At 36.6% G+C, this 26,432-nt stretch overlaps 1 protein-coding gene across 2 annotated transcripts in view; it reads left to right on the top strand.

Moving 5' to 3' along the window:
• BCAS3 (BCAS3 microtubule associated cell migration factor) overlaps positions 1 to 26,432 on the top strand; it is a 589,830-nt gene that overhangs the window by 198,989 nt on the left and 364,409 nt on the right. For both annotated transcript variants that reach the window (XM_068975810.1, XM_068975809.1), the window contains exons 14-15: positions 5,859 to 5,992; positions 22,279 to 22,543. In XM_068975810.1, the coding sequence (XP_068831911.1) occupies positions 5,859 to 5,992; positions 22,279 to 22,543 (399 nt within the window). The remainder of the gene's footprint in view (positions 1 to 5,858; positions 5,993 to 22,278; positions 22,544 to 26,432) is intronic.

Here is a 26,432-nt window from a genome sequence, read left to right as displayed (position 1 = left end):
CACAGTCCCTCCTCCAGGGGATCTTCCTGACCCAGGAATCAAACCTGCATCTCCTGTGTTGGCAGGTAGATTCTCTACCATTAATGCCACCGTTAATTTGTAATGACAGAAAGTCAGTCAGTGGTTGCCGGGGCCAGGTGATGGGGAGGGGATGGACTGCAAATAGAAGAGAACTTTTTCACGTGTCCTCTGTCTTGATTATGGCCTTTGGATGTGGCCATTGGATATGGCCAAAGATATCTTCAGAACGGTAACAATTTCATGTTATGTAAAGTGAAAGGAAGAAAGTAATTATTTAAATAAAGATGTTAGGATGTTTGCAAATTACAGACTTTAATAATTTTTAGGTTTTCATCTCTACAGGTGTTGATGAGAAAGTATTAAATTTGCAATAATTAATACTAAAATGTACAGTTATTTATGAGTGATGATAATCTGAATTCCCTGTAAAGATTTCCATTTGACCCGACATATCAGTGGTTATGTCTGTTTTTGGAGGAGAGTGTGAATAAGCTGGTAATTTGTCTTCCAGTTCATATGTGTGCATGTGATAAAGAACCATACAATTAGGTAGGTGTTATAAATAGGATATGGCAGAAAAGACATCCCTACTCAAGTTTCCAAGATTTTATAGCATATGCCCAGTCGAGGTTTGCTACTCTTTAATTTTGCCTTTTGGGCTAACCAGCTGACGCCCAGTTGAAAAGACTTATGTTCTTATGAGGCCACAAAAGCCTTAATGTTCAGTCTTCAGCTACCTCAGATTTTGGGGAACGCCATGTACCATCAGCAGCTTTAGTCCCTACCCTCTAATGCTAGCGCTCATCTATCAAACTTAAGGCTGAGAGTGAAGGAAAGGAAGCTTCCAGATAAACATACAGCAGCGCCTAAACAGCTAATCACTCTAGGCTTCCGCTTCCAGGCCCTATAATTAGAAGTCCTTCTTTTCCTTGTATTCCCAGATGACGCAAATGCTTTTTGTGGCTTGGCACCTCATTTGGGGCGTGGGTTTAGTTTATGGCCAGGCTGGAGTCTGGTTTAGTCTTCTGATGCTGCATAAATAGTTCTCAAGCCACAGTCTACTCTGTACAAGTTTTTCCTTTTATGTATATCTGCTTTTTAACTTGTTTTCTAGAAAAAAAAAAAAAAAAAGCCTGTCATTTCTTCCTGCAGAATGTGTGCAAAAGAGGAAATTATAAATTCAAAGGAAGCATATTATTGGTATAGTACTACACTAGCTATTTCCTCCTTTCCTCTCGATAAATTTTTTTTAAAAATTATTTTAAAGTTTTGCCAAAAAGTTGGACTTATTTCTGAGTTATATAAGCTGTATTTGCATGAATAAGTGGAAGAAAACGTTTTGAGACAGGATACAAGAAGATAACCAGGATAGATTTTCAATGGCTAATTCTCTTAAAATTTGAAGTTGTTTTGCATACCAGTTTGAAAAACTAGGAGCATGTTGAAAAGTTTTTATTTGTGATTATCTTTTATATGCAAAACAATAAGAGTCTTGATTTGGCTAATAGGGACTACTGTGTGAATGCTAATTATGAGTAAATCATTGATACGCTAATAAAAGAAAGTGAAGTTTATGTTTGGGAATGAGTAATATATTTGTGCTATAAATACAAGTGCATCACATTTCCTGTCATAATGATGTTTCCACTGAATTGTTTTTCATGTGCAGAAATAATTTTGCTGTGGGAATGTGGAATCAAAACATAGTAGTAGAATTGTGATAATTCAGACTTACTATAACTAAGTGAAAAATAGGAGTCAAGAAATACTGTCCACAAAAAGAACATTTCCAATCTTTGAAATTTATTGTATGAATAACAACAGTATTTATTGACCTCATGCTGATAGCTGTGCACAGAATGGTTGGCAATGTTAAATAAATTGTTATAGATCTCAATAAATGACATGGTTCATCATCTAAAATGTATTCTCTTGGAAATAGCCAAGATACTGGCATCTAAAATGCTATTTTTAATCAAATATAATGACTGGAGCTGTACCATATGTTAGCCAATAAATAGAAAACTCGTATATACTTCACCTTCCCATATAAATGCCCACTTTATCTTTCCATAGATGCTTGATATTCTTTCAACAAAGAAGTTTTAAGAATTACAAAATATGATTTTGCTTCTGTTTCTCACAGAAAGCAAATATATTCTGGACAAAATATTAACAAACACAAACATTCTAATATGTACATTTTAATTTCTGGAAAAAACAGTAAAACCAATAGATAAGTTAAAATTTTATATTAAAAATAGTGAAATTATCTAAAAAAGGAAGTAAGAACAGATAAATAAGTAAAAGTAAAAACAAGTGTGAAATTTAAGAGCTAACCAACAAAGACCTACTGTATTACACAGAGAACTCTACTCAATATTCTGTAAAATCCTAAATGGGAAAAGGACTTGAAAAAAATAGATTCATGTATAACTGATCCACTGTGCTGTACACTTGAAACTAACATAGCATTGTTAATCAACTGTACTCCAGTAGCAAGTAAAATTTTTTAAAAAATCAAGGGGAAAAAACCCACAAGGGTACAATCAGAAAAATAATAAAAGGTAACAAAATGGTAGATGTAAATCCAGCCTTACCCACGAGTTACACTAAATGTGACTGATCTATAAACACTAATTAAAAGTTTGAGATAGGAATAAAAAAACCCCAAACTGAACCCCAGTTATTATCCAAAACAGAGTCATTTTATAATTATATTGACTGTGAAAGTAAAATGAAAAAGTAGTGATATTAATACCAAAGAAAGTTGGCTTCAGAATAAGGGAAATACTAAGGTCAAAAGGGGACATTATGATAAAAGAGGTGATTCACCAAGAAGTTGTAACAATCCTAAATGTGTAGGAACCTAAAAAAATAGGGCTCAAATTTAGGGAGCTTATATAACTGAAAAAAATATCCATAATTATGGTTGGAGATGTTAACTTCTACTCAATAATAGAACACAAAAGTAGGCAAACAAGTAAGGATGTTAAAGATCCAATAACAGTATCAGTTAACTTAATTGACACTGATAGAATACACCAAGTGTTCAGGTGTACATGGAACCCTTAGCAAGATATGTTGTTCTGAGATATAAAACAAACTTTAATTTCTTATCATAATGGAATTAAACTTGAAATTAGTATATGAATGATAACTGGAATATACCCAAACATTTGGAAACTAAACAACATATCTTCCTGACACAGTAACCTAAGCTTCAGCTTTTAAGAAACTTGAAGAAATGGAAAATAAAACTAAAGCAAGGGCAATGAAGGAAATAGTAACAGATGGTCATGATAGCAAAAGAAGGAAGATAAATCAGTGAAATGGAAAAGAGAAAACCAGTGACACCATAATGGTTTCTTTGAGAAGTTCTAGCTAGACTGACCAAGAAAAAAAGAGAAAGGATACAAAATTTCAATATCCTGAATGAAAAATTGGACATTACTAAAGACCCTACAGACTATTTCCTTGAGTTACAGAGAGTAATTCTTCCAAGAAAAAACATTACAATATATTTTACATTATAAAAATTATGTTACATTTTATATAAACAAAATTTAAAGAGAAGTTAAATTACTATATCTGAAAGTCTTCACACAAACACAGAAAAGGCCCACGTAGTTTCACTGGAAAATTCTACTGGACATTTATTAAAGTATTTCCTCTAGAAATAAGATAAAAGGAACATTATGCAACCAAACCCGCTTTACCCTAGTACCAGAACCAGACAAACACAGTATTAGAAAAGGAAATTACAAACCAGTATCCCCCAGTAACACATTCACAACAACAAAATAGTAGCTAATTCGGTGCAGCAGCATGTAAGAAAGGATTTTGACAAAGTGGAGTTTATTCCAGAAATGCAAGATTGTTCCACATTTGATAACCTTTCATTATTAAAATGCACCATACTAATTGACCAAAGAAGAAAAACCACATAATCGTCTCATAGGTGCAGAAAAGCATTAGACAAAATTTGACATCTGTTTATTATTAAAACTCTCAACAAATTAGAAGGAGAAAATAATGTCCTTAAGTTGATACATAGCATTTACAGAAAATCTGCAACTAGCATCATGCGTAAAGATTGAATATTTTTTTTCTGAAACATGGAACAAGGCATGAATATTGCCTCTCGTCATTTTTGTTTACCTCAGCAAAAATAGCAGGTCAAGAGAATAAAAAGGCATGTAGTTCTTGTAGTGTGGAAAGGAGAAAAATCAAACTATGTCTATTCACATACTATATGTTCAGAAAGAAAATTCCATGTAATCTTCATAAAAGCTCATAGAATTTGTAGAATATGTAGGTATGCATACAGTTCAGTTTAGTCGCTCAGTTGTGTCTGACTTTTTGCGACCCCATGGACTGCAGCACGCCAGGCCTCCCTGTCCATCACCAACTCACAGAGCTTACTCATACTCATGTCCATCGAGTCAGTGATGCCATCTAACCATTTCATCCTCTGTCATCCCCTTCTCGTCCTGCCTTCAATCTTTCCCAGCATCAGGGTCTTTTCTAGTGAGTGAGTTCTTTGCATCAGGTGGCCAAAGTATTGGAGTTTCAGCTTCAGCATCTGTCCTTCCGATGAATATTTAGGACTGATTTCCTTTAGAATAGACTGGTTGGATCTCCTTGCATACAAATATTTATATAAATATCAGTTACATCTCTATATACTGCCAAGGAAAATTTGGTAATTGAAATAGAGTACCATTGATAGTAGCACTAAGGAAATATAATCGATATGCTAAAAGAGAAAAAGCAAGACATATCAAGAAATATGCGATGTTCATAGATCAGATGACTCATTATTGTTAAGATGTTCGTTATCCCCATTATATAGATATCGAAAACCTGAATCTGTGTTTGGAAAGGCAAAGGATTTGGAATAGCTAAACCAATCTTGGAAAAGGTCAGAAAACAAAGACTTGCTGTATGTGATTTCCAAGTTATAGTGTTAAGAAAGTGTGATATTAGTGAATGATAGACACAGATATATCAATGGAACAGAATAGGACTTCCAGAAAAACACCCACCCTAATATGGCCAGTCGATCTTTGGCATGTTGACATTGAATGTAGAATAAAAGATAAACAATTTAATGAATGAAGATTAGCCTCTTCAAGAAATCCTGCTGAGACAATTGAACATCATTTTCAAAAAATACCTCACACTTTGTACAGAAATTAACACAAAATTGATGAAAGACCTAAATGTAAAATATAAAACTGTGAAATTGAACAGGAAACCAAAATTTTTGTGACCTTGTATTAGGTGCATAATTCTTAGCTATGACATCTCATCAAAATTTGCTTTGTGAAAGACAGTAGGGAATTTAAATAAATAGGCAAAGTGGAGAAAAGTTTTAAACTGATGAATTGAGTAGGATACAATTAGTTGTAATAGTACTTAAATTGGAACTTAGAATTCAGGTTTTGAGAAACGGAAAAAGTGAAAGTGGGTTTTAATTCCATGGAGGAAAGTCTTTCACATTCTTTGTTATCAGATTTGCTATTTTAAAATGCTTGTGAACTCTGTGATTCCAGCATTGTAAACTTTTCTCTACTAGTTGTATGAGAACATCATAAAACCTTCACATGTAAGTATGTCACTATACTTGAATACTGATGTGACCTTAAGGTTTTGTATTCCCATGGGAAAAAAATTCCTGTGTTTTAATTTTTTTTTAATTGTAGGAAGTTCTTATATATTTGGTCACTTTTCCCCTTCAATAATATTTTAAAGTATGATGAATGCCTTGTGAAAATATTTTATCCACATACATAATGGTGTTTACTTTTACCCTTTTTTGATGTGTCCTTCAGGAATGCTTCTAGTCACAACAGATACCCTTGGCCATGACTTCCACGTCTTCCAAATTTTGACTCATCCTTGGTCCTCATCACAAAGTGCTGTCCATCATTTATATACTCTTCACAGGGGAGAAACTGAAGCCAAAGTAAGTTATATTTTTTCACAAGGTGTTTTCTTTGTGTAATATGACATCTAATCCAGAAGTTATTTATATCATACTGGAGCTTAACGTTAATGTTGGTGAGTTAATACTGTTTTTTAGACTGGGTCAGATAATTAAGAACTTTATCCTATTTTGACCCAGTTAATAATATAAGCAGTAGGTGAACCATGAACGTTGATAAAACAGAAGTTCTATTTATTCTTCTCTTCCTGTCCCCAAACCGTTCTTTTGTTTGTTTTCTTCAAGTCCAGTCTATTAGGCATATATTCTGCAATCATGCTGAAGTAGTTATTGGTGAAATGATATGATATGTCTGGTTTGCTTTTGAATGTTCTGGCAGAACAAAATAAACTAAGACATAAGTTGAAAACAATATGCAAAGTGTTAATGATCATCAAAGCTAGGTGATGTTGATGTTGGTGGTTCATTATAACAGTCTTTAGACTTAGTGTGTATTAAGAAATTCCTCTAATAGAAAGTAAAAATAAAGCAGTACCTTTCACCAGCATTATGCTGTGTTACTCACTTTTACTGTTTTATAGCAGACTTATTGTTCATTTTTGAAAACATTTTCAGCTATTGAGCATTTTCTCATTGAAATGCATTTTAGTTATGGGGTAATATAATGAATATTGAGTTATATAAAACTATTTTGAAGTTATATAAAGAATATTTTGAAGTTTTTAATTTGAATTACATTGAAATTACATTTTAATGCAGTTAGAATTTGCATCATTAATTATAGAATTTTTACATCTAGGAATTATTACATTTTAAAATTATTATTGCTGAGGTATAATAGGTTATATATTGTTTTGTATTAGATTTGTGTTTTCCTGCTTTGCTGCACTCTATTTTGAGATCCAATACTTTTTCAGAAGAATTTTTCTTGTATTTTATATGTAGAATGTGAAAGTGAAAGTCGCTCAGTTGTGTCTGACTCTTTACGACTCCATGGACTGTCCATGGAATTCTCCAGGCCAGAATACTGGAGTGGGTAGCCTTTCCCTTCTCCAGGGGATCTTCTCAACTGCATTGTGGGCAGATTCTTTACCAGCTGAGCCACAAGGGAAGCCCAAGGACTCTGGAGTGGGTAGCCTATCCCTTCTCCAGGAAATCTTCCTGATCCAGGGAATAAAACTGGGGTCTCCTGCATTGCAGGTGGATTCTTTACCAACTGAGCTATCAGGGAAGCCCTTATATAGAACATACTTTCTGACAAGTATTATGCTAATTTTTGACTGTTTTCAGTTTTATTTTTGTTATTGCGTTAGTTTGGAACTCGAAAACAATGTGTAATTAAAAGTAATAATTGTGGTGTTTTCTTTGTTAATAGTTACCTCCTATTTTTAAACTTTCTACCATGCCGTTTTGATTTACTTTACGTTTGTAATACAGTTTGACATCGGGAAGCATGATGCTTCCAACTTTGTACTTCTTGGTTATGATTGCTTTTGTTATTGGGGTATTTTGTGGTTCCTACAAATTTTAGGATTGTTTTCTAGTTCTGTGAAAATGCCATTTGAATTTTGATAGAGATTGCATTGAATCTGTAGATTGCTTTCAGTAGTGTGGACATTTTAACAATATTGGTTCTTTTAATTCATGAGTATGGAATGTTTTTTCATTTATTTGTGTCTTCTTCAGTTTCTTTCATCAATATCTTATGGTTTTGAGTGCACAGGTCTTTCACTTCCTTGGTTAAATTTTCCTGTGTATTTTATTCTTTTTGATGCAATTGTAAATGCTTTCGGCTTTTATGAAAGTGCTTTCAGCTCCTCACCACTGAGTATAATGTTAGGTCTGGGCTTGTCATATATGACCTTTATTATGTTGAAATATATGTTGAAATATATTCCCCCTGTACCCACTTCAATGAGTTTTTATCATAAATAGTTGTTGAATTTTGTCAAATGCTTTTTCTGCATCTATTGGGATGGTCGTATGATTTTTATTTTTCATTTTGTTGATGTGGTGTGGATCTCAGCACCTAGATGCAGACTGATTGGGAGCTGAGCCCTCAGACAGCAGCTTTTAACGTATGCAAATATACTGCTTTCAGGGGAAGACTCGGAGAAGGACATTTTTAGTCTGCTGTCTTTGTGCTGTGGCCTGAGTGGATAGTGGGCTAGGAGAAGTCAATTAAAACTATATAAATATCCCATTCCTCATCAAACTTTTTATTACTTCTTTTATTTACATATATCATTTGGTTGAATAGATTCTTTGTTAAATGAGTTATATTCATTCAAAAATTATTTTAGTACTCAGAACAGTCTGGATTTAGCCAGTTGGAGCCTGTTAGTTTGACATCTATTAGCTTGACATCTTTGACATCTATTAGCTTATAATATGTACAGTATTCTTTGACAGTGTCCTTACTTTCTGGCACAATGAAGTTGCTTTCTCCTGTTTAATAACCATTTGCTGTTACTGCTTTCGTATGGAAGTTTTCAATTAGATGAGCATTTTAGTCAAGATTTACTATTTCACTATAAAATGTGCTGCTGGGCACATGTTACTTCTTTGAAAAGATTTTTTTCATTGATGTATAGTTGATGTACAATGTAAGTTGCAGGTGTACAGCATAGTGATGCACAGTTTTTGAAGGTTATATTCCATTTATAGTTACCAAACAATACTGGCTATACTCCCTGTGTTGTACAATACAGGGCACATTTTATTTCTTTTAATTTTTTAACAAGTAATTTTATTTGTTTGTCTTTGGCGGGGTCTTCACTGCTGCGTGGGCTTCTCTCTAGTTGTGGCAAGCGGGGGCTGCTCTAGTTGCAGAGTGTGGGCTTCTCATTGCAGAGGCTCCTCTTGTTGTGGAGCACGGGCTCCATGGCACACAGGCTTCAGTAGTTGCAGCACGTGGCTCAGTAATTGCAGCTCCCAGGCTCAATAGTTGTGGTGCATGGGCTTAGTTGTTCCATGGCTTGTGAGATTTGCCAAATCAGAGATCCAAGCTGTGTCTCCTGCATTAGACGGCTGATTCTTTACCACTGAGCCACCAGGAAAGCCCTACATTTTATTTCTGTCCTGCCCTCCCTACTTACTGATATGCTCCACCTCAACTATAATCTCAAGTAATTTGAACATTTTAAGCACCGACACCTTGTAAAAAATTTACATCCATTTTTGATACCTCTTTAGCATTAACATTATTTGTCATTCAATTTCTAGCATGAGAACAGAGATCTTGCTTAAGCTTCTTGGGGTCTCTCATCCATAAAACAGTGTGCTGCACATGGACAAATGTTTGTAGGTGTAATATTTGCTAATGCCAATCCTATTTAACAGGTAGGAAAACCATATAATTTAGGAGATTGGAAATTTTTAAACCTTAAACATCAAGATCTAAGGAAACACAATTGATAACCATAAAATTAATTTTTATAAATGTATACTGAAATGATTTTGACATGATATATAAAATTTAACACTGATGATGAAATCTGTATGGCAAGTAATCTTCCTGTCTTTGAGTATTTTAAAATCATGTCATTCTGGAATCTTCCAAGAACTCTGAGGATACTTTAATCATGCAAGGAAAAAAGGATCAAATATGTGGATCTAATTATGTTGAATTAAGTTGTTTTATGATCTATGACTTGGGCTATCCTCTGCATCTGACAGTAATTTTCCTCATAAAGTACATGTGTAGTTAGCAAAATATTCTTAGTTTTCATCAGTAAAGTCATATGTAGTAAAACGTTACAGTATTTAAAAATATACTTCTGTAAAGTCTTACCGAAGCTGACACTAGTAGTTTTTGTATTTAACATGCTAATTTTGATCAATGGTACACTTGCTTTGGAAACCTCTGCATATTAGAAACATGTTACTTCTACTTTATCAGAGCAATTCTGCAAAACGGTATGATGAATGTGTTTAATTCTCAAGGAGGAAGGTACCTGCGTGTGCGTGCTCAGTCGTGTCCAACTCTTTGCAATGCCATGGATTGCATGTAGCCTGCCAAGCTCCTGTCCATGGGATTTCCCAGGCAAGAGTACTGGAGTGGGTTGCTATTTTCTTCTCCAGGGGATCTTCCCTACCCAGGAACTGAACCCACATCTCTTGTGTGGCAGGTGGATTCTTTGCGATGGTCAGTTCAGGAAAAAGCCTATGGTATAGGAAAGGGGAACCCAAATGGAGTCTAGACTCCCTTTGGTGATGAGATATTGGTGAGTCTAGGAAGACCAAGATCATGGAGTTCTCAGGACTGAGTATCAGAGAGATGAAAGCTACAAAGAAAAAACCCTTGAGATCTGCTGAGAAATCTGCAACCACGGGAAGAACCACCATCATACCAGTTGGAAGAAGTAAAATTACATTAAAGATGACATACAGAAAATCTAATGAATACCACAAAAAAAGTTAGAACTAATGGGTGATTTTAACAAGACTTCTGCATACCATATACTAGAAACAAACAATTGTCAATTTAAAAATTGTTAAGCATATCACATGTAGGACTGTATTCTAAAACTGTAAAACATCACTGAGAGTAAAGATCTGATTAAATAAAGAGTTAAACCATATTCTTGGGCTACAGTACATAATATTATTAGAATATAATTTCTCTCCAAACTGAATTGTATATTCAATGCCATCTCCATTAAAATCCCAGCAGTATTAAAGATTTTTGATAAAAATTAATAAGCTATTTCTCTGCATAGTACTTATACTGGGCAAAATAATATTGAAAAAGAAAAAGTTGGAGCATTACCTAGTAATTAGACTTATTAAAGGTATAGTAACAGGCACATTTCCATACATGTGTACAATTGATTTTTGACAAAGGTGCAAAATGAAGACAGGTTAGTCTTTTCAACAGTGGTAATGGACTGACTGGGTATTTATGTGTGAAAAATGAGTGTTAGCCCATGTCTCATTCCATATACAAAAGTGAACTCATACTAGACCATAGATTTAAATATATAAAATCTATGATTGTAAAGCTTTTAGAAGAAAACACAGGAGAAACCCTTTGAGTTAGACTCAAGTTGTCTGGTATCTACACCACATTTTAAGGGAACTCTCAAAAGTGAATGAGTGGAGGAACTGGCTCTTGCACACAGTTCTTTTGGGAATGTACAGTGGTACAGCTACTCTGGAAGATAGTTTGGCAGTTTCTGAAAATCTTCACATAAGGTTGCCATACCACCCAGCAACTTCAGTTATGGGGAGTCCATAACATAAAATTCACATTGTATACAAATTTACTGCACATTTCTTTCCTGTGGTTGTCATAGCAAATTACCTTAAAATAACAGAACAAAACCAAATGGCCTTAAAATAACAGAAATCTATTTTCTCTCATTTCTGGAAGCCCAAAGTCCAAAATCAAGGTGTTGGCGAGGCTGCACTCCCTCTAGAGTTCTAACAGAGAATCTGTTCTTTGCCTTTGCCAACTTCTGGTGAGTCAGCATTTCTTTCCTTATGGCTAGATACCACTCCAGTATTTACCTCTGTGGTCTCATTTCTTCCTCCTCTTCTCTGTGTCTTCTCCTCGTCTTTGTATCTTTTAAGGGTATATTAAATAAGTATTTAATATAATTAAATGATTCCATTTAATATTGGCACTGATAATCCAGGATAACTTCTGATCTAGATATTAATCACATATTTTGTCATATAAGGTAATAGTCACTCTTTGTACTATAATGCAGTGTATGTAGGTTCCACAGATTAGGATCTGGATATGTCTTGTTTTGAGACACTGTTTACTTCATTACAGTCCACCCTCTCTGAATCCTCCAATTCAGAATAATTTCATGTGTAAAATACGTTTACCCCATACAAACATCCCTGGAAATCTCAGCATGTTACAACATCAGTTCTTAACAGTAAAATCTCTGTCATCAGACTCAAAGTTCACATCTCCTCATCAAAATTATCCAAATTAGGTATAGTTGTCACTCTATGTATGATCCATCCTGGAGCAAAATTCCTTTTGATCTGTGTAGGAGAAGGTATAGAGAGAATGAGGCAGAAAAAAATACATGGAGAAATAAAGATGGGAAACGTTCCAGATTTATTGAAAGACACATTTTGAAAATGACAAAGCTGAAGTTTAAAAATGACATAGTAAACTTTCTGAAAACCAAAACAAATCTTGAAAGTAGCCAGAGGAAAATAGTACATACAGAGACAAAACATTTTCAAACTGTTGACTTCTTATCAGAAACCATGGAAGTCAGAAGGCAGTGGAATATCTTGTTTAAAGGACTGAAAGAAAAAAGTACTGGTAATAAAAAATTCTCCATCTAGCAAGAGTATCATTTAAAAATGATGAAGTGAAGTGAAGCGAAGTCGCTCAGTCGTGTCCGACTCTTTGCGACCCCATAGACTGCAGCCTGCCAGGCTCCTCTGTCCATGAGATTTTGTAGGCAATAGTACTGGAGTGGATTGCCATTTTCTTCTCCAGGGGATCTTCCCAACCCAGGGCTCGAACCCGGGTCTCCTGCATTGTAGACAGAGGCTTTACCGTCTGAGCCACCAAGGAAGTCCAAGAATGATGGAAGTGAACAGTAAACTTTGCAAATCCACACTGTTGTGCAGGGAGAAAGGATAACCAGAGCAAACTTGGATATTTTGGAAGTGATGAAATACCTGAGAAATGATCAACTTCACATTAAAGAGGATTCCCCCCTTTCTTAATTCATTTAAAATATAAATGTTAACATTTTAAATTTAATGTTAAGATACTTCTTATATGTAAGAAATTTATACATTTTCTGGGGCTTATATTGTATATATGTAATACATATGATAGCTATAGCATAATACCATTGGTGGTTGGGTGGGAATGGGTATATGGAATTATACTGTTCCAAGGTTCATTTATACTGTACTTAAAAATACAAAACTTCATTTAAAATGTTGAATTAATTCAAAAGTAATTTAGCCGAAAGGGAAGAACAGAGACACAGGACAGAGAGGATAAACAGAAAACAAAATTAAATAATACATCAAAATTCAACCATGTAAATCATATACTAAATATTGACATATTTCAGCCCAAAGAACTCTAAACTAAAGGGACAAATTACCTACTAAAGATTGTCTTTGAGTCTTTAATATAATCATAGTTAAAACATGTTAAAAGGTATGTCATGCAAATAATAAACATATGAATATTAAAAATTCGACTATATTAATATCAACTAAGAAAGAGGTTAAGACAAAAGACTATTACCAGAGATATTTCACAATGTTCAAGAGTCAAATTATCAGGGAGATTTAAATGTCTGTGCACCTAAAACTAAGTTTAATAACACTTTCTAAACATTTGATGTGGCTCAGACGGTAAAGAATCCGCCTGCAATGCAGCAGACCTGGGTTCGCTCCCTGAATTGGGAATATCACCTGGAGGAGGTCATGGCAACCCACTCCAGTATTCTTGCCTGGAGAAGCCCCATGGACAGAGGAGCCCGGTGGGCTACAGTCCATGGGGTCGCAAAGAGTCATACACGACTGAACAACTAAATACATAAGGAAAAAAGGGCAAATCTCTGAGCAGTCCTGTTAACTATATTGTCCTGAACAGCTAACCCCCAACACCTGTAGTATATTTATGCTTTTAAATTGTGACATCTTGTATACTTTGTACGATAGGAAGCAGTGGACAGTAGATGGGCAAAGGTGCATAACTGATGAATTTGGATGGAAATCACTATGCAGGGCAGGGCAAAGCGGCTATGATGAGCGGCTTGACTCTAGCCTTATTCACCAGTGGCTGGACTCGCACCTTGGGCCTTAGTGACCCAGATTCTTCCGTTACCAGCCATGATGTGTTTGTACAGCTCCTGGCCCTAAAAGAGGGACATCTGCAATCTGCCAGTATATAATCTCCTTCATGGCACACCAGACTATTGGCAAGGCCATTGACAGATGCCCAAGTTTCAGTATAAATATAACATTTCTATTAACAGTTCTTAGGGGGATTATCTAAAGCAGGGATCCACAAATTTCTTTAAAAAGCCAGAAAGTAAAAGAGCTGTGCATTCTATATGTTCTTTGTAGTACCTGTCATTGTAGCACATAAACGTCCATACAAAAATGAATGGGCATCACTGGCCCACAGTTATAGTGACTCCTCAATTAAAGCAGAGGCGACAGCCTTCCATTATTCTGCTGTGCTCATTGATCCTTACGTTTGTCTATCCCAAGTTTTTGTTGGTGCTGTGCAGCTGCTCTGGGCCTGTGGATACCATCACTATTCATCTTAGCCAAACATCAGTGAGTCAGGCATTCAAAGGAAACTCTGTGATTCAAGAGCTTATTGAACCACTGGCATTGCTTCAGGCAGTAGAGTAGGTGATAAAGTAGTTGTAAAAACAAGGTGCTCCTGGGGGTGTTCTGGAACACATTCTGGAGTATACCCTTCCCACTTGACTAGCAATCCCTCTTGGAACCTTCCACCATGCTCATCATTGGATTGGAATTGACTTGTCCCAGTATGGGTCTGGAAAAAATCACAAAGGCTCCATGAGTCAGTTGTTCAGTGACAAGAACCCAGAAGCAGGTTAGTAGCTGCCATCTAAAAGAGGGAGTGTACTTGGATGCTGGCTCAGGCAGGTGGCGATGTTGTACTGGGATAACACCTCTGCATGCTTTAGCAGCCATTAAGTCTCCACCTTCACTTTTTCCTTGGATTCTGATGTGTCTGTTACGTAACATGGGAAGAAACGGAAAGTCTATTAGGTGAGCTGCTATGGGCTTTGGTCTTGATGGCAGAGGATACCCCCCCGACACATAGAAGCATGTAAGTACAATTAATTAAGCCATTAATACTAGTTGTTCAGTTCAGTCGCTCAGTCATGTCTGACTCTTTGCGACCCTGTGGACTGCAGCACCCCATGGCCTCCCTGTTCATCACCAACTCCCGGAGTTCACTCAGATTCATGTCCATTGAGTCGGTGATGCCATCCAACCATCTCATCCTCTGTTGTCCCCTTCTCCCTCCTTCAATCTTTCCCAGCATCAGGGTCTTTTCAAATGAGTCAGTTCTTTGTATCAGGTGGCCAAAGGATTGGAGTTTCAGCTTCAGCATCAGTCCTTCCAATGAACACTCAGGACTGATCTTCTTTAGGGTGGACAGGTTGGATCTCCTTGCAGTCCAAGGGACTCTCAAGACCAGCATCAATTTTTCGGTGCTCAGCTTTCTTTATAGTCCAACTCTCACATCCATCCATGGCTACTGGAAAAACCATAGCTTTGACTAGATATACCTTTGTTGGCAAAGTAATGTCTCTGCTTTTTAATATGCTGTCTAGGTTGGTTGTAACTTTTCTTCCAAGAAGCAAGCATGTTTTAATTTCATGACTGCAGTCACCATCTACAGTGATTTTTGAGCCCCTGAAAAATAAAGTCTGTCACTGTTTTCTCATCTATTTGCCTCAAAGTGATGAGAGCAGATGCTATGATCTTAGTTTTCTGAATGTTGAGTTTTAAGCCAACTTTTTCACTCTCGTCTTTCACTTTCATCTTTAGTTCTTCTTCGCTTTCTGCCACAGGCAGAAACTGCCACTAGTTGTCTTCATGAACATAAACTACAATAGTACACCCCCCCTGTGGCTCAGTGGTGAAGAATCTGCCTGCCAGTGCAGGAGACGTGGGTTCAGCCTCTACTTTTAGAAGATCTTCGCAAGAAGGAAATGGTGACCCACTCCAGTGTTCTTGCCTGGAGAGTCCCATGGACAGCGGAGTCTGGCAGGCTGCAGTCCATGGGGTCGCACAGAGTTGGACACGACTGAGCACGCACACACGCATGCGCAAGATCACGTTAGTTCTCTGAACTGTGCTTACGCTTTGTTCTGGGGTGTTTTCTGCTTCTACGAGGGTATGGGCTGTCTCCCCTTACACGAGGACATGGACTAACGTGTTTAAGGTGCTCATGCCAGTTTTTCCAGTGATAGCTACCAGGTGATCTCATTATCCCCTGTCTTGGTGGCGGGGGAGGCCAGCCTGCAGATAACGATGGGAGCAGCCAGGAGTGTTAGCCTTTTTTCCTCATTTGGCCAAAAGCGTTCATGCCAGTTATTTCTGGATGAGCAGCGGTGCTGCTCACCAGCGTCCAGGGAGGATTCGGGCACAGCAGCCCCTTCCTTTCTGTCCCCACTCCTGGCACTGCCACAGTTCACACTGTAGTCCTTGGCATGTTGGGGCCACCCCTCATCCTCGTCTCCACTCACGTTCAGGCTTCAGCAGGAGTCAGCTCCAGTGGCACTGCTGGCACCGTGGTGTTCCCAAGGTGTCACATCCGCGTTTTGTTTGTTTCTATTTTTATTGAAATAATCATAGATTCATGTGCACTTACAAGAAATTGTACTAAGAGATCCCATGTACGTTTTACCCAATTAATGCCAGTGCTGCCATTTTGCAAAACTAGAGTATGTGACCACCAGTATACTGACGTTGGCACAATATATTGATCTTTTTCAGGTTTCGCCTGATTTACTTGTGTTCATGTGTGTGTATATGTGTATGTAAATATATATATTTTAATCACATGTGTTGGTTTGTGTGTCCTCCACTGCTGTCAAGAAACTGAACAGTCTCCTCATGTTACCCTTTTGTAAGTAACCTAACTTTCACAGTTTGTTTAAACATTCACCTGAACTATTTACAGTTTTCATTATTATGAATATGTTATGTGAACATAGTTTTCATTTCTCTGACATAGATGCCCAAGAGTTCAGTGTGCTACTTATTTTAGCTCATTTTCAAATTTTTAGCACCTAGCAGAGTGCAGGCTTTAAAAGGCTTCCCCTGAATATGTTATTGACTACATAAATGAATCTGAAGAATCGATATGGGGAGGGAGTAGGCAGATGAGTTAGACGCTATGTATGGATTTTCTGTCTTTACCACATCTCCAATTAAGCAACTTATTCTCACACCAGCTTATTGCTTTTAACCTTGTTGCTTTGTCAGTTAGACTATTTTAAATGAAAGTGTATTTATCAGTTTTGAAAGAGAAATCATTGAACTGTTGGGTTGGGAATATCTATGTTGTTTTTAGTAGCTAAGTTGTGTCCAACTTTTTTGGGACCCGCATGGACTGTAGCTCACCAAGCTCCTCTGTCCATGGGATTCTCCAGGCAAGAATACTGGAGTGGGCTGCCATTTCCTTCTCCAGGGGATCTTCCCAGTTCAGGGATTGAACCTGCATCTCCTGCATTGGCAGGGAGATTCTTTTTCACTGAGCCACCAGGGAAGCCCATATTAATATATTGTATATTAATTAATTAATGTTATATATTCATTCTTGGGCACATAGCTTATTTTAAATATTTTCCTTTGTTTTCATTAAACAAAACCTCATCTGATGGCTTGGACCTTGACCAGTTAGCGTTTGTGGTATGGGACTTGTCTTTATGGTTTGATTGCCATTCTTAACAGGCTTCTGAAGGATAGTAAGTACCCTGGGATTTGAGATATTTTATCTGAGTACTCTCTGCTTTCAGGTTTTCTTTCTTTTTAAGAGGGAGTTGGAAAGGGAATTGGTAATTGAATCCTTAGGCATATATTTGGCTACAGAAATAAAAACACAGGGTTTATTTCTCACCTTACAAGAAGGCTGCTGCTGGTTTTAGTACAATGTCTCAGTGACTTTCTTTTTCTTGTGATCACTTTGTAATTGCCACTCCACTGGGCATCATTTCTGAATTCAAAGCAGTAAGATGAATTCACACAGTAAGGACAGCTTCAGTGATGTTCATTCCTTTTATGAGGAAAGTGGATACTTTCCCAGAATACTGCAGCAGCATCCTGCTTTTGTCTGGCTGATCATAACTGTGTCAGCGCCTGCTGTAAGAGAGACTGTGGGCAGTGCATAGGAGGCGTCTGTAGTGGTGGCAGATGAGGTTGTGAAGGCAGGAGGTTCGGTGTTCCATGTGCCATCCACTAGTTACATCTGTATAACCATAAATCAAAGTATCGTGCATTTTCATCGTCTCAGAAAGTTTCCTCTGGCCCTTTTCAGTCAATCTATTGCCCCACTCACACCCTACGAAATCATTGCTTTTACTTAATTTTTTTTAAAAGTATCTTTTACATAATTTCTAAGGTTTGGTATGGGGCTACAGGGCTGCTATTTCTGGTCAGTTTATTAATTTTTCTAGCTCTATATTAGAGACTTAAGGTCAGTTGCAGAGTCCTTATCTGAGTGTTCAAAAACTGCAGATTTCTTGATCGTTTCTCCCCCAAGACCTCCCAACACCTCCTGAATTGTAATTCTGAACGTGGCATCAAAGATCTGTATTTCTTCTAGATAATCTAGGTTCTTCTTAGCACACTAAAGTTAGGGAATATCTACTTTAGATTTTAGGATGTTAAAATAACCCTAAAATTTTAAACTGCTGTTACTGGTTAATTGAAACCATGGAGTAGATTGGTGGCATAAATTTAGAGCCTTGTGTGATGCTGATTGCTGTATCTTAGATTCTTAAATGTAATAACACTTAATTCTAGTGCTCAAATACTGTTGTTTTTTATGTAATTTGAATTCAGCCTGTTCTGTCAATGAATATATTCTTGGGGTTTTGTTTTAATAAAATGTTGGACATAATTATTCCATATATGTCTGCTATATTAGATTTTTGTTGCCCCAAATATTGTTTGGGTGAATAAATCAATGAAATTGATTTAGATTGCTGAAAAAATGTTTGTATAAATTAGAATTACTGAAATATAGCTGTACTAAGTTTTAAGAAAAATTTCGTTTTCTACAGGCCTAATTGGTTTCTCATAGCCAAATTTTGCATCATTACAATAAGAAGCAACTGTGAGATGTTATAAATATGCCAAATAATGCATTTAAAGAGCAATAAATTATGTAACCCAATAGAAATTTGCAAAACAATTAAGCACTGTGTATTTCTCATTTATATCTTGTTAAGCATGTTGACATTTGCTTATTTAAAAGCTCAAAACTGATAATAATGAGTGTCCTAATGAAGGTTCCCCGTCTTTCTTATTTTTAACAAATGTGAAAAACCACCCAACTTGTTTGATAACATGGAGAGTTACATCATTTTGCATTTTGTGGATAGGTGACTTGTTATCCTCTGTAACGTTATTTAAAGGATTAAACTTTCCCTAGTTTCTTGACTGCTGATGTCTTCAGCAACTCGTCTCTGCTCATTTATGTATCCTGATGTGTCTTTAAGGTCATAGAGCAGAATCACTTCTCTAACAGCAGTTTTCTAAGTAAGCTTTTAGTGGGATTCTGTCTTCTTGCCTTGATACTGTTTGTTACCACCACCTCATTTCAGAAGTATTCTTAAAAGAAGGAAACTTCTTTTCCTTGACAAGACCAAGAAGTTGTCTTGATTATAAGTGTTTTGGAAAAAGGTTTTAGATAACATGGTTTAGTTCCACTGATGATGGAACGTAAGTTACTCAATAAGCCTAAAGATTTTTTAATTTATTTGATTCTGGCTTGTGTTAATGCATATGATAGAACAATATTAAATTCGTCTGGTGCTGTGTTTCTTCTCTCTTGCTTCTGCCATTTACCCTTTTCTTTGGCCTGCTGCTTCCTTTTCTTTTGCTTTTCTGTAATTTGTTTAGCTGAAAGTTACTGTAGGCGAAGAAGGCAGATGAGACACTTGAGGAACGACTTTCTATTTGTAATTCTAGACTCGCTGGGAGTTAAATTTCTCACATAAAGAATCAGGAGCTTCTTTAATTATAACATTAACGTGGCATTTGGGATGTGTCACAATAATTGAAATGGGTGGGCATGTGGTTCAGTTTAGGCTTTATCTGTGTATTGATCATTTTTTCTATCAGTCGTCTTGCAATGAAATAGTGGTTTGATGTATAAAACTAAAATTTCTTTTTATTTCAAAGGTTCTAGATTCTTGTACTTTGATGAATACTTATAGCTTTTATTTGTAGGATATTTCTGGAATGTTAGTCAAGATTTTGAGCTGAATTTAGGCTTATCAAAGATTTAATATATTGAAAATTAGCTTCTTGGATTGCTTGAAGAGTTTTACTTAGTTCATGTTGTTATAATGTTAGCTACTATTTTTCGTATTCATATATATAGAGACACACGTGCATTTTTCATGTTAAATCCTACTCATCAGCATCTTTAAATTACCATACTTTCGTTGTCTGGTTTATTTTTTAAAATACTGTTTGATAATTGCTTTATGTTCTGGAAAATTAGTTTATCATTTAGCCAGTGTAGAAATCTTTCTTATGTACCTGTGACTTGCCTGTTTTTCAAGAGAATGTGGTTAAAGCAGTATTGAATTTTACTTGGCTATCTTTTTAAAGTATAAAAATAAATAGAGATTTTTGTTTAAATTGTCACCATTAGACTGGTTTCAAGATAAAAGGAATAAATTCAGTTTGTTAATATGAAAATACTGGAAATTCCATATTAGTGTCTGATAACTGTCATACAATTTAGTGACTAACTTTACCTGGATCAGGTCTGTGGCCAGCCAGTTGTTTCTGTAAAAAAAGTTCTTTTTTTTAATGAACATAACTGCATGCATTGATCTATGTATATTTCTATGGTAACTCTGACACTGGAAGGGCAGAGTTGAGTAGTTGAAATAGCTGAGAGAGAGCATATGGCCTGCAGTGTTTGCCAACCACTGCAATACATAAGTTTTTATATTTTTAAATTGTTGTCATGGCCGAAATATTCCATTGTGTGTATGTATGTATCACATCTTTTTTCTCCAGTCATCTGTTGATGGGCACTTGGGTCGTCATAGGTGGGCTGCTGTCTATGGGGTCGCCCAGAGTTGGACACGACTGAAGTGACTTAGCAGTAGCAGCAGCAGTAGAGTGTTTTGAGACATTTTCTCTTCCTTCTCTTCAGAGTCCTTTAGCTGCTGTGTTTTTTGAAGGAACTCCTACCTAACTTTCCTTCAGCTATCCGTATCTCTACTAGAAATCCACTCGCCTGCATTTCACTCCCACAGTCATCCTTCAAGAACTGAATGCTCTGTTTTTCTTTGGCTGTGCCGTGCTGCTTGCGGGATCTTAGTTCTCTGCCAGGGATGGAACTCGGACCCAGGGCAGTGAAAGTGCTGAGTCTTAACCACTGGACTGCTAGGGAGTTGCTCGGAATTGAAATCTGTACTGCACTCTTTTCTAAGTAAAATCCAGATACCACTTGATCTGACTTTCATGTTGTTTCCGGCATAGAGAATTACTTGCCACTCATTTCCATCTTGAAAGTGAAAGTGTCAGTCTCTCAGGTGTATCTGACTCTTTGTGACCCCATGAACTGTAAACTGTCAGACTCCTCTGTCCATGGAATTCTCCAGACAAGAATACTGGAGTGGATTGCCAGTCCCTTCTCCAGGGGATCTTCCTGAACAAGGGATTGAACTTAGGTTTACCATCTGAGCCACGTGGAAAGCCCCTTCCATCTTATGTCTATGCATTTATATCCAAAGTAGAATATCTTAATATGTCTGAATTAGAATGCTCTTCTCTCTTTTCTTTATAAATATATCCTACTTCAAAACTCATTTCCAGAACCCAGAACTATTCAGGTCATGTTTTTTGATGCCACTCCTGATCCTGTATCTACCCTCTCGAACATCTCCTTTTTGCCTGTCACAAGCAGATTTTGTATATTCCTTCTCTTTTGTTACCACTGTGCCTCATATGTAATAGTTATTTCACTTTTATATGTTATATTTTTGTTAATTTCTTATGTCTTTCCTTCCTTGTAGACTGTGAGATCAAGGATGATTTTATCTGCCTCTTGTTCTTAGTGTTTATTAGCATGTTACCTAGCAGGTATTTGTTGAACAAATGATTAGATGAATAACTTCACCTTGTATACATTGTATAATGTATGTTTTAATTTTTGTCTTCTATACTTTTTGGAAGGCAGATGCCTTTAAAGAAATGAATATTATCCATGTATGTGTATATATATATATATATATATATATATATTTTTTTTTTTTTTTTAGATATAGGTTTATAGATGAAACCGCCTGGGTCTTGTTTTCTGATTTGGCACTCTATACAGCAAAGGACAGAATTCCCTTTAGAATATCTAAATCTTATCAAATCCCTGATGTGAAGTTTTGATCACTATTCAGAATGAGTCTAATCTTTAAAATAAGCATTTTGAAAGGATAACCTGATCTGAGATAAATTTGGTAACCAGGCAAACATTTCTGTTTATATTTGGAAATATGTGTGTGATGTTCTTCATTAAATCTGAATAGTTTCAGTCATTTCTGTGTTTTTCCATGTTTCATTTCTAGGTGCAAGACATATGCTTCAGCCATGACTGTCGCTGGGTTGTGGTCAGTACACTCCGGGGCACTTCCCATGTTTTCCCAATCAACCCTTATGGTGGCCAGCCTTGTGTTCGAACACATATGTCACCACGAGTCGTGAATCGTATGAGCCGTTTCCAGAAGAGCGCTGGGCTGGAAGAGATTGAACAGGAACTGACGTCTAAGCAAGGAGGTCGCTGTAGCCCTGTTCCAGGTCTATCCAGCAGCCCCTCTGGATCCCCTCTGCATGGTAAACTCAGTTTTCTCTCTCTTCACTGTTCCCTACAGTCCTTCTCCCTTTTACCTTTAATTTTTGAGATCTGGAATAAAGTAAACCCGTTTTTCTACTCTGTTCATACAAAGAAGATCTTGGGTTCATTTGAGGACATTCTTAATATATTAAATCATTTAATAAATTTAAATAATGGTGATGATGATCATTACCATACTGTTTTAACTCCCTAACTTTTTAACTGTATAAGGATTACTTGATGCCATGTATATGGAATATGGTGTTCAAGACCGTTTTCATAAATTTAGAGATTGAATTTTTTATCTGTAGATCTTTTCCAGAAAACTCTGGCTTTAACCAGAGTCAGTACTATAGTTCATTAAGAAATATCTATTGTGGGAGAGGGATAGTCTTGAGTCATACATATTTTAGAGCAGCATTTGCATTTTATCTTAAAATACACCTCTGTGGGATTTCTATTAATGTGTTGCACAAAAAGCCCCCCAAATCCCAAAGACACATATAAGTCGTTACTTTATTTTAGAGAAAATACTTGTATAACCATCATCCTAACCAATAAATAAAACGTCAGAACTCCATTTTTGTGCCCCCTTTCCATAAAAGCAAACCATGATTCTGACTTTAGGGTAATCACTTCCTTACTTTTAAAAAAGTGAACTATTGCTCACTATTGTTTATGAGATTAATTCATATATTTCTATGTAGGTTTAATTCATTTATTTCCATTTCTCTTACATATTCCATTTGTATAAATATATTTCTACTTATTTATTCTTTATCCAACTGTTGATTTATATTTTGGTGGTTTCTTGTGGAGTTCTTATATATAATGAAGATATGAAAATGTTGGTACTTGTTTCATAGCACAAATGTGTGCTCATTTTTGAGTGGAAATACTAGGTTACAACGTATGCAAATCTTGACTTTGGTAGATACTACCAGAGTGGTTGTAGTTATTTTCTTGAACTCCAAAATCACTGTGGATGGTGACTACAGCCAAGAAATTAAAAGATGCTTGCTCCTTGGAAATCTAGCAGAGACATCACTTTGCTGACAAAGGTCTTTATAGTCAAAGCTATGGTTTTTCCAGTAGTCATGTACATGTACAGATGTGAGAGTTGGACCATGAAGAAGACTGAGTGCTGAAGAATTGATGCTTTCGAATTGTGGTGCTGGAGAAGACTTTTGAGAGTCCCTTGGACTGCAAGGAGATCAAACCAGTCAATCCTAGAAGAAATCAACCCTGAATATTCATTGGAAGTACTGATGCTGAGGCTGAAGCTCCGATACTTTGGCCACCTGATGGGAAGAAGCCAACTCATTGGAAAAGACCCTGATGTTGGGAAAGATTGAGGACAGGAGGAGAAGGGAGTGACAGAGGATGAAATGGTTGGATGGCATCACTGACTCAATGGACATGAGTTTGAGGAAACTCTGGGAGATAGTGAAGGACAGGGCAGCCTGGTGTGTTGTAGTCCATAGGGTTCCAATGAGTTGGACGTGATTTAGCAATTTTACAACAACAACTTCTATCTAGTTCCAAATGTATTTTCTTCACTCCAAACAAAAACTGCATATTCTTTAAGAAATTCTTCCCCACTCTTCTGTGCCCAAGTCCCTAGCAACCACCAATCTGCTTCCATTTCTACAGATGTACCTGATATGGATATTTCATATAACTGTAGTCATAAAATATGTCACGTTTTCTCTGGCTTCTTTGAGGTACAGCCACTTTGTAGTATGTATCAGCACTTCATTCCTTTTTATGGTTGAATTGTATTCTGTTATGTGTATGTCCCACAGTATTTTATCCATTCATCCATTGATGGATATTTGGGTTGTTTCCACCTTCTAGCTTTTGTGGATAGTGGTACTATGAACATGTGTGTACAAGTACTTGTTTGAGTATATCTTTGTGGTTCTGGATGTATCCTTATCCTTATTTGTTTTAGCTCCTGCTTGAACACATGGGCTTTTGTAATACCTAGTCAATTAAAGAGACATGTAATAGATAAATTTAGATATATTTTTTCTTTGGAGGAAATTTTAAGATAGACTGAAAAAATATATTTGTAACTAGAATCCTGGGGAGAAATTCTGCAACTCAGAAAAGTTTGGGCCCTTTGTTGTTTTTGTTTTGAGATTTTTTTGATGTGGACCATTTTTAAAGTCTTTATTGAATTTGGTGCAACATTGCTTCTGTTTTATGTTGCTTTGGTTTTATGGCCACAAGGCAGGCATGTGGAGATCTTCTCTCCCTGACCAAGGATGGAACCCACAACCCCTGCATTAGGAAGTGAAGTCCTATCTGGCGGACCACCAGGGAAGTCCCAAGTTTGAGATCTTTGTTTTCTCCCTAGATGATGTTTTGTGCTTTGGTTCTATTATTTTTTATAAGAACAGTTGTGATTCATTTATATTTAACTAGTGGTCCATGAAAATCTTTTACAATAAGTCTTGGGTGAAAACAGTCATTAAAAAAAGTATTTAGCATGTTTAAAAGGTTTAGAAAGCTTTGAGATATTTATTCATATTTTCAGCTATTTGCAGGACATTTTACTTCAGAAATGATTCCTTACAGTTTTTGGTGTAACTTTTGTCACATTGGGTTCTCTGTTGGCTCAGTAGTTAAGTCTGCCAATGCAGGAGATGTGGGTTTGATCCCTGAGTCAGGAAGATCCCTTGGAGAAGGAAATAGCAACCCACTCCAGTGTTCTTGCCTGGGAAGTCCCATGGATAGAGGAGTTTGGTGGGCTACAGTCCATGGAGTCACAAAAGAGCTGGACATAACTTTAGCTACTAAACAACAACAATACAACTTTGTTCTATAATTAGGTGGTGGTCTAGACTGAGTGCCAAAAAACTAATGCTTTCAAATTGTGGTGTTGAGAGTCCATTGGACAGCAAGGAAATCAAACCAGTCAATCCTAAAGGAAATCAACCCTGAATATTCATTGGAAGGACTGATGGTGAAGCTGAAGCTCCAATACTTTGGCCACCTGATGTGAAGAGCCGACTCATTGGAAAAGACCCTAATTGCTGGCACAGATGGAGGGCAGGAGAAGAGGGCAACAGAGGATGAAATGGTTGGATGGCATTTTTGACTCAATGGACATGAGTTTCAGCAAACTCCAGGAGATAGTGAAGGACAAGGAAGCCAGGTATGCTACAGTCCATGGAGTCACAGAGTCAGACACAACTTAGTGACTGAACATTGAACAATATAGGTTCTTCAAGGGCTTTGCTTTTTGTGTTGCATATTTTTCTTAACTTCAGTTTCACCATAAACTTCATGGAGAGAGATTCAGTGTGCACACTGGGTGGCTAGGTTGACCAGAGAACCAGATGTATTAGTAGAAAAATAGGGAGAATGTATAGTCTTGCATGTGTGCCTTTTCAGAGAGTGTTCTTCTGAGCTCCTCTTTTCTTCCCATTCTTCCTTCTCTAATAAGATACCATATACCGGGTTCTGTGTTAGACTTTGGGCATAAGATGCACAGAAAATTGAGGTCATCTCTGCTCTTGTCTAAGGGGAAAAAGCACATACTGAGTGCTGAACAAATATCTTTCCATGTATTTTTGCTGAAGACTGCGAAGTGCCAGCCAATTAAGGATTTGTCATTTGTAAAAGATCGAACCTTTGAAGAGTAATACTTCAATTCTCTGTCAAAATATATTATTTTGTCTCAGCATTATTGCTTTCACAACTTTCTTAATATTTTTGCATAAAGTTAAGAGAAGACATCTCAGAAGATTATGGGTTGTTGGGCAACACAGCTGTTCTTAAATTCCCCTTTGAAAGCAAAGAATTTTAGGGGACATTTTCCTTCTCATAATGTGTGCTGAAGTTTTATTAAGTTGGAATTTTACCTGCTTACTCCACCAT

The sequence above is a fragment of the Capricornis sumatraensis genome, chromosome 8 (genome assembly GCF_032405125.1).
Source record: "Capricornis sumatraensis isolate serow.1 chromosome 8, serow.2, whole genome shotgun sequence".
NCBI lineage: Eukaryota > Metazoa > Chordata > Mammalia > Artiodactyla > Bovidae > Capricornis > Capricornis sumatraensis.
Note: the sequence above shows the minus strand (reverse complement) of the source record. Positions and strands in the feature narration are given on the sequence as shown.